At 44.6% G+C, this 9,711-nt stretch overlaps 1 protein-coding gene across 1 annotated transcript in view; it reads right to left on the reverse strand.

The window, feature by feature from the left end:
• The window catches only part of NHSL1 (NHS-like 1), a 107,556-nt gene that overhangs the window by 4,393 nt on the left and 93,452 nt on the right, over nucleotides 1-9,711 (reverse strand). The window contains 2 exon segments of the mRNA XM_009882295.1: nucleotides 24-50; nucleotides 602-4,027. Of these exon segments, the coding sequence (XP_009880597.1) occupies nucleotides 24-50; nucleotides 602-4,027 (3,453 nt within the window).

Raw genomic sequence — 9,711 nt, forward strand, 5'->3', positions numbered from 1 at the left:
ATTGCTCGGGAGGAATGCACTATTTGCTGTATCTGGTTCAAACACCTCCACTATGCAGAGAGAATGAACAACGCTGTCAGTCCGTCGTGGGAACCCAACAGGCATATCATTCTGAACCCAGCCCTCGCTGCCTCTAAGGCAAAGCATCCGAGACACTGAGTGAGTGCACCGTTGTCATTATTGTGATTTCAGAACAACGTTTGCTTAGGAAACTGCAGTGCACAAAATGCCTAGGCTTGCTCGCACACATAGGCGGAGAACAATACTGAAAGAAAATTTGTATGGTTTCCATTAAATGCAAAATCAAAATTAAGAAAGCTAACCATGTTTTCATAGCATGTTTTAATCCCAGCATAGTTAAATAAACCATCATTTTATTTCCATGTTTGCAATACGGAGAAGTCAGAAAGGAATTGTAAGAAATCTCATTAAGTGTTAATCTGATCCCTGCAACTTTCTTTAGGCTTTTAGTTTTAACTATCACAAGAGGCTATTTCTCTACAGAAGCCCACCTGAATGCGAGGATTGCTATTCTCACTCCCCAGCTTCTTTAAAATAGCTACGGCTGCATCTGAAGAAGGGTTAGAGAAAAGAGACTCACCACTTTCGTTCTCTTGAGATAGGTGCCCGTCAGTGTTGCTGCCGCTGTCGTGGCTGCTGCTTGAACTGCTTCCTTCATCAAAAGCAGACTGCTCCTCCTGCCTGGGTTCTTCTTGAACTGGTGATGCAGCAGGCTGTACCACAAAGGCATTAGCTCCCACTGTCTCAGAGAAGGTGAATCCGGCAGCTCCTCCCTCAGGAACCAGGCTGCCAGAGTCCATCTCGCTAGAACTGAGTCCATCTGTAAGACAATTTCTCGCCTCCTCGCACTGTGCAAGCACAGCGTCTCTCTTAGTTGGGCTTGATGCGCTTCTGACAGTATCACTCACTTCAGCTATTTTCTCTACTGTAAGATCTAATTGTGGAGGTGGTACAACGAGGAACAGTTTGGGTTTCTTTGAAATAGGAGGTGGTTTCTTGCTTGGCAATACAACCTGAGTCTTGTTGGGGGATGCTGGGGACCCCTGAAGTGACATGCCAGAATGGAGGTCTTCGCTCTGCGCTGAAGACTCAGGTGTGTCTTCAGTAGCCGTCCCCAGTGAATCAGCTTCAAAAGACTTGTTTAGACCTATCGCACTTTCAGGCTTTTGATCGCTGTCAAGCACAAGTACATTATCAGAGAGAATGAGAGAAGATCCCCGAGCCAGTGTTTGAACGGAGTTTTTAAATGAAGTACCTTGAGCTTTCATTTCCTCTTCGCCTAAGCTGTTACTGAGTCTTAGTGAGAGAGATGGCTTTAGGGAAGACTGCGACGATGAATTTACAGTGCTCTTTTCCTGAGAGATGGTTTCAGAAGCAGATTCAGGTGATAGTTCACCTTCCGTCGCTTTTTTCACAGACCTCAGCTGCACCATTTGCAACGCTTTGGTAGTTACTAGGGGCATCACAGGTCTCGATGTGTCTTGCTTGTTGAGTGGCTGTTTCACTGGACTGTAGCAAGAATCTTCCTGGTTACGTTTCTTAAAAGAATACTGTGGGCATATTGTTGCACCTTTTGTTAGTTTGGGATCAAGAGGTGGTGCTGGTGGTGGGACAGCTAATGAGAAAGTAGTAGGAGGAACAGGGGAAGAGAATGAACTGATGGAGGCTTCTTGCGGAAACCATGGGACAGTCTGGGCAAAGCAAGAATTTACATCAGCTTCTGGTGGAGGAGGGGGAAATGTGGGAGAGGCTGGCAATGGTGACAGATCCATGACTTCTGCTGGAGGAGGAGGAGGGGGAGGGGGAGGAGAAAGTTCGGGGCAATGTGGAGGAGGTGTTGGAAGAGGACATGGTGGAGGAGGTGCACCAGAATCCAGAGGAGAGCTCAGGGAGGGGTCCAATTTCTTCACACTCACACTCCCTTCAGTAGATGTATTTGAAGAAAGAGAAGTGGAGGATGAAGACATGGAGACTGAAGAAAGAAGAGAGGATTTCCTTTCAGGCACTTTAGGCTTCAGCTTGGACTTCCCATTTCCTGATGATGCAGATTTTAAAAATACAGGCACTGGAGTAAGCGCAGTGGGTGTATTGGACTGGCTGGAGTACCCACTCGATGGCGATGTGACTCGGTGGGATTTCTCTGGAGAACTGCTCTTTGGTTTGGCCAGTCCACTGGGCACTTGTGGCACAGAAGCCCTTGAGCCATCACTGAAGTGGCTTATGCTGTAATCGCTGAGAGCAGATGATGTACTGGCAGAATGGGTCACTGAGGATTTTACCTGGTCATCCGCCACTGCGGCGTAGTCGCTGTAGTAACCCCACTGGTCAGCGTACTCCGACTTGATGCTACTTGTTTCACTCTGAGAGGGAGTGACTGTGCAGATGGAGTACAGGTTTGGAGCAGTGGTGGACATCATGCTGCTGCTTGCACTGACTGAGCTTTGGCTGCGGGACCGCAAGACCCAGGGATCCTCATAATCACTGCAGGGGCTCTGGGAAGGGGAGCTGCCATTTTTGCACTTGAGATTCAACTGCAGAGAATGCTGAAGGGTGGCAATGAGGGTTTCATCAAGTACCTGTCCATTGGATTGGGCTTTTTTCTTGGGCATCCTTCTGAGCGAGTCTGTTCTGGATGGTGGCAAAGGCGGCTTCTTTGCCTTTTTCAGAGAGATGTTTCTTGCAAGGGATTTGTCACCTTGGCCTGACTGGTCATCCTGATGTTTCTTTTCCTTTCCTTCAAAGACATTTATCACGCTGTCTCTGGGGTTCCCAAAACCATTAGTACTACTGCATGGCAAGTCCGACTTCAGTCCAGAGTCCATATGCATGGAACTGTAATAACCATCGTGGTCCACAGAATACAGAGAAGTAGAATCGTCCCTGACCGAAGTCCTCTCCAGGCTGCTGCTGCTCAGGTTGCTACCAGGAGTGGCACAGCCTGGTGTGGTGCAAACTACCTTGCGTGAAGGAGCCTCGCTGTTTTCTGCAGACTTGTACAGCCAACGCTCTGTGCTGTTCACTGCTGCTTGTGCTCGCTCCCCTGAATAGCTAGATTCACTCCTACCATCGCTGTCCTGGGAAGGGTTCGATAAAGCAAGATTGTTCCTACAGCCGTAGCTCACGGTCTGAGACCCAGCCTCTGCATTTCCAGGAGTGCTAAGAGAGACGGCAGAGTCACCAAGAGAAAGCATCATGACAGTACTAGATGGGATGGTATCTGAAGTCTGAGAGTGACGCGTGGAGCTGCTCTCGCTCCAGTTACCGCTTGATGAATGGTGATCTTCTTTCCCACTTACTGCACTGCTGGCAACAGGATTGTCTCTTGGCTTTGGGTAGGCAGCGGAGCTGGTAATTTTACTATCCAATGATCCAACACTCTGGGCAGTGTGAATAACGATAACTTCTGAGGACGATGACAGTGTTGCATTGGGTATGATGCTTGTTGAGTATGTGGCATGAGGAGAGACCACACATGCTGGGCTTGTGGACTTTTCGGAATCATAGCTTCTCACCTCTTGAGACTTTGGCCTTGACAGGGTCCCTGTCGTGGGATTGTTCCTCAGATGCACAGCACCATCATCCACTTGCAACTTACTTATCTGGTGGGGTAAAGTGCCGGCGATGTCTTCTGTCTGCCGAGAAATGGTCTGTGTCTGCTCTAGGGACTGCAGAGACACTCTCGCTCCAGCCCGAGGCAAGCTGTGAAAACCTATGTCGCTATTTTGGCGAGAAGCAAATATAACTGCAGCAGAATCACTCATCACTGACATGTTTCCAGATGAGCTGGAGAACTGAGACATCTGGGCTGCAATGCCTTGTCCTTTCTGCGCGCGTATTCTTCTCATTGAAGGGGGCACGACTTTAACTTCCTCCGTCTGGCAGCTGGTGTCCTTGGTTTCGGAGCGCTGCATAGCAGAGCAATAGCTGTCTAGTCTCCCTAGCGTGGAACAGTGATCTGGGACATACATCGAATGCCCTCGGAAATCACTTTGGCCAGTGCCAACTGCTGGAGTCAAAATAAAAGAATTATTCCTTGAAGCACAAATGCACATTTATCTTCTTACTCATTTAAAAACAAAAAACCCAGCAAACTGCTTGATCCCCATGCTCTTGAAGGTTATGCCTTCTGAAAAAGAATCTGCAACAATGGGTTTTGTACAGGCATTGTGTGTTCTCTGCATTTCTCTTCCCTTTTTCCTTATTACTAGGAACCTTCTGCTTACAGAATTGTCTGCATTCCTGCCGCACATTCGACACATGAAATCCTCTGTTTATGACATGGTAATAATTTCCATAGTAATCAGTTATGTCAGAAACCAAGTAGCACTGTTTGACTTCCAGTAGGCAAAGCAGCAGGAACAGACAAAAGCCTGAGAAATGTGAAGTGTGTTTCCATGCTAATGCCTCATGCAATAAAGAAAAGGGGAAGGAAATGTGGAGACTAATGTGAATAATCAGATCTGCTTTTTAAAAGCATTACACTTCAGAAAAAAAAATTCGGGAGACATGGATAGCTCTCCAAGTCTTGCAGTTCATCTGAAAGGAGACTAACACACCGAAACATGCGTTGTTTCACCACAAACAATACATATGCTGTAACAGCATTTATACAAAGACATTATCCAACACTGCAAAGAAAACGATTAATTTCTCAATACAACTACTTTCTATTTATCATAAAGGAAAAACTCCAAGAAGCAGGCAAAAGAAACAGCTAGCACTGATGGTCGTCTCATCCTCAGCACCGTCAGGAAACAAAAAATAACTGTACTTTTTTTAATGACGTAATAATCATATATTGGCATTAAAAAAAATTGATGACAATGGAAAAACAGTTTTAGTTCAAAGTATAGTTATCACTGGGCCAGTAGACAGGACTCTAGGGTTCTTTTAAATTTATGTTTTTATTGGTAGCTGCCTGCTAAAATCACAAAGCAGAGCACTGCTTTAAAATTAGCCTGTGTAAGGCTGTTGCTTTTCAATTCAGTTGCATTACTGTATAAATAGCAGACACGAGAGGCAGGCGTGCTGCTGGAGATGCTTGTAAGGATGCTGCATATGTCACTGCGGGGGAAAATTGGTTATTTCAAGTCTCCGCCTTAAAGCTAGTCTCAGGAGCAGTGAAGTAGACTCTTCTCCTTTCATATTTACTGTATGGACCTAGATCAGGAGGATAGGTATTCTTATCATGCAGCTTTAACCACCACTTAAAGGACGTTTAATTATCCTTATTCTTGGCAGGCAAAAGAGGCATTTAGGATAAGGAAAAGAGGGCTCTGAAAAGGCTACAGTGAAAGCAGCACACACAAAAAGATTGTTTACTTCTTTTCCCCAGGCACATAAGTAGTCTTTTAGCAGCTTGAAGCCTATTTAGTTTGCTTTGTGTAGATTCTTGTGTAGATTCTTGCTCTCAGGAAAATGTAGCCTCTTTCTGCTTCTGGTAGAGGTTTGCAGCAAAGCTTGGTACTTGGATGCTGACAAACATCTTGGATAATCTGATATGAGATACTGTCAGAACAGATGGACTACCGCAGCCAAGCAAGAGAGGTATTTGCATATTCTGTATACAGTTATTAAAAACTGTAGAGTAAGAAAAATAATTTAATTCTGCTTTCCATGTGTATTTTTTCTATAAAATCAGGTTAAGAGAGAGAAAAACGTCAAAGTAGACATTACGAATGTTTCTGGAACCGTGACATCACTGACAACAACTGTTAGCCAATTAAAAATAGGCAGTAATAAAAACCTGCGTATTAAGTTATATAAATAACCAAAGAGATGGGGTATTTTTCTTCTTTCTACCACTATGAAATGTACAAACACAAGGCAGAGGATGGGGCTTGTGGAGAATGAAGCTGTCACCACTACAGCAAGTATCTAATATCATCACATACTGACCTGTGGCTGACAGCACCTCATTTCAGTATGCAGTACGTCTGTATTCACAAAGGAAGCTAAATGTACTCCACTCCACAAGCAGCGTAACATACACGGACAGTTTATGCTTGCTTAAAACATTACTGCTCAGGAAGGTGGACGGCAAAGCAGGACAACACTGGACTTGCTAACGTCTCCTTTCCTCCTTCCAAAACCAGGAGAGTGTCAGAATGCGTTACTGCGACATACTGTTTATTGCAAATGCACAGCGATGCTTTAAAATGTCTGAAATACAAAACGAAACCTTGGCGCTATATCTAAGCTACCAAACGAAAGAGGCCAAGGATGCTTCTTATGTCAATCCAAGCTAAGCTCTTTTCCAGCAAGGATGGCTGTACCGAAATGCCTGGGGGAGCAGCTCCTGCCCCATCCCCTGGCACCCATGGCCAGAGAGAGCCCGGGAGACGGCTGGCTGGCCCAGACCAGAGCAGTGCCGGGGAAGCACGCTAACACGAGGGCAGCATGAACAACCGCAGGACGCTGTTGAGCATCAGTGCTAACCCTGTGTTTGTTACTAGAATAGATGTAACTTAGGGTCCAGTCTACTATGCTCACGGAAACTCCATAAATTGACTCAACAGCAGTAAACCTTTACAACTGCAATACTGCAGGGAAGCCCATCAGGGCAGATCTTTGTACCACCGTGAGGCCTCTTGTGGTTAGAATGGTTCAGAACGGAAATAAATACAGTGTTTAGAGGGGGCAAGATAGACCAGTCTCAGAAGTATAAACTACAGGGCTACGTCCTTCAATCATTATATGGGATATAGTCAGGGAAGGGTCTTTTCATGGCTGTTGCTATTACAAGAACACGACTTTGAAGTTTTAAATATTTTTTTGTAGAAATGCAGCATATTCTGAAATTACTTCAGCTTTGGTTTTGGCTTTACATCCCAATCTCATGCAAAGCTGTGAGGATTTACTGGCCCTTTATAATACAGCAATTGCTCTCTTTACAGTTCCATTTCCTGAAGAGAGACAACAGAAATCTGCAAGGAAAATGGTTCAAGAAAACAACCAAAGGAACATTTGGAACATCAGGTATTCTCTTATAAGGTTGAGGGTTTTAAGATTATTTTGTTTGTAATTTACAAATGCACTGTAAGACCCTCACTTGCTTCCAGAGTAACACTGAAAAGCAAGGGTTTTCAATCCTTACAATCAAACCGCCTTTGTTGGTACTGCAGCTAGAAGATGAACAATCCAGTTCTAAGGGACAGCTCAGACCTTTAGTGGACTATTACACTGAAAATGCTCTGTCTCTCAGAAAACTTCTGCTTAAATAAATAGTAGTCAGAAGTTACAAGATTTCTGCAACACCAAAATTCTGGAACTGAATCAGAGCTTTTAAAGAATACCATCCCCAAGTCCATCTAGTTGCAGGGGTGATGTCTGAGCAGACAGCAGCAAAAAAAAATTGCAGAACTGGACATCAGGTTACAGACACTGAACGATACGAAGTCAGAAGTGGCTGCAATTTAGTGCTACAATAAATGTGGCTGAAAGTAACTGATAATCATCTTATCTGCATTTTGTATTATCCTGTGTCCAGTAGCGCTGCAGCCAGTGCTAAGTCCACCAACAGGAGATCTGTATCTACATTCCTTTCTTCTTTATTACACTACTTGCTATGCTGAAAATGCAGAAAATATCTCATAAGGCAAATGCTGTTCCCTAATGCACATGCTCAGTGCAGACTCCAGCAGCCAGTAAAGAAAACCCACAGTCTGGAACTAGTGAAACATGCAGCATATTTAACATCTCTTGCATGGAAGCATAGAGAAGAGGTTCAAATGCATACCTTAGCTCCAAGTGCTTGACCCAAGATAGGCAAATACAGGTTACACCAGTTTTTCCCTGACTCTGGTAGTTACTGGTGTTGCTCATTGGAGCTGACAGGGACTGAGACTGACTGCAAACTTGACAGAAAAAAGAAAGCGTCTGCACATAATCCCTAGGGCCAGGTACTAGCTACTAGAAGACTCCATGTGACTCTGGCTGATCTGGTGGCACCAGCAACTTGCCGCAGAGAATCAGCAGAAAGGTCTTCTGCATTGAAATGAGCATAGAAAACAGGATTTGAGGGGATAAAAAGTATGTGCGTTGATATCTCAAATAACATGCTTGTTTCAACTAGTGTATAGAAGTAATCTCTCTTCCCAAACTTCTTCGGACTAATTATTTCTCCTATAAGCATTTTGTCTCTTGTACCACAGGCACATTCCTAAGATTTGTTGCTTTCATCTTCTACCCATGCCCCACCTAGCAATCCTCCTCCAAACCCAGTGACCTGGCCAAGTCACTGTGCAGGCACCACAACTTCCAGTGTTACAAAACCCCCCGAGAGATTCTTCATCTATTTCACCCTAGTACTTACATACCAAATGATTTTTAATAAACACTCAACAAGAAACAGACTAAGTACATGGGGCTTATAGTAATTTTAAGGAATTTTCACTGTGCTCCACAAAGCATCTGTAATCTCTCAGAGGGGAAAAATGTATTGCAGAGAATCCTGCAATACTTTTCAGTACCGCTAGCTACAAAATATCGTGAATCCTTGCATATATCACTGCCACCCTGAAAGGGACAATTTTGATAAAAATACAGGGTATTTGAGTTTTCTTGATTCTGTTCATTTAACTAACTGAACAGCCTCCGGTAAAGATTATATTCCTGGCATCATCCCCCACTATCAAAAAGCAGATGATACATACTTTGTAACACCTTGATCTCTGAATGAATAGTGCTGGAAATGTACAATGTTGAGAAACTACAGCTATAAAACCAGTATTAGTTAAAAGGCACAGTAACTCTGAAAGAGATATTCTCTCCAAAGACTGTGAAAGTTGCAACTTGAAGCAGAATGCAGAATTACTTGGCTTGAACAGCTGGGTATTTGTGTGGTATTTCTGTAGGACCACTGGATATCTAGGACTCTTCTTACCTGTGGGACATATGACTTGATTGACTGCTAGTGCTGAAGGAAAAGAATATCGATTAAGAGGAGTCTTCAATAGAACAGCTGAGTTCCCAAAGATCACAAGGACTTATGTGGCCCCATGTTGCTGAAATGGAATTGTTTCCTCCAAGACACGTCAAAGGAGAAGCTTCAACAGTCCCAAATGATACCTGGGACACCAGCTGATACCAACAGGGAGTCTGAGCTGTGCCACAAGGAAGCACATGAAGGACTGACCATTCAGGTGTCAGTCATATCCATCCTGATGACTGACAGAAGGTCTTACAGGTGACAACTCATTGTGAGTTTCTGAAAACGGGAGACAGGGAAATAAGCTGAAGAAAAGCATATCATAGAATCATAGAATGGTTTAGGTTGCAAAGGACCTTGAAGATCATCGAGTTCCAACCCCCCTGCCACAGGTAGGGACACCTCCCACTAGACCAGGTTGCCCAAGGCCACATCCAGCCTGGCCTTGAACACCTCCAGGGATGGGGCCTCAACAACCTCTCTGGGCAACCTGTTCCAGTGCCTTACAACCCTCAAAGTGAAAAACTTCTTCCTAATGTTTAATCTAAACCTGCCCTCTTCCAGTTTATAGCCATTCCCCCTTGTCCTGTCACTACATGCCCTAGTAAAAAGTCCTTTCCCAGCTCTCCTGTAGGCCCCCTTTAGGTACTGGAAGGCCGCAATAAGATCTCCCTGAAGCCTTCTCTTCTCCAGGCTGAACAGGCCCCAACTCTCTCAGCCTCTCCTCATAGGAGAGGTGCTCCAGCCCTCGGATCATCCTC

Source organism: Charadrius vociferus, unplaced genomic scaffold (genome assembly GCF_000708025.1).
Source record: "Charadrius vociferus isolate BGI_N301 unplaced genomic scaffold, ASM70802v2 scaffold13, whole genome shotgun sequence".
NCBI lineage: Eukaryota > Metazoa > Chordata > Aves > Charadriiformes > Charadriidae > Charadrius > Charadrius vociferus.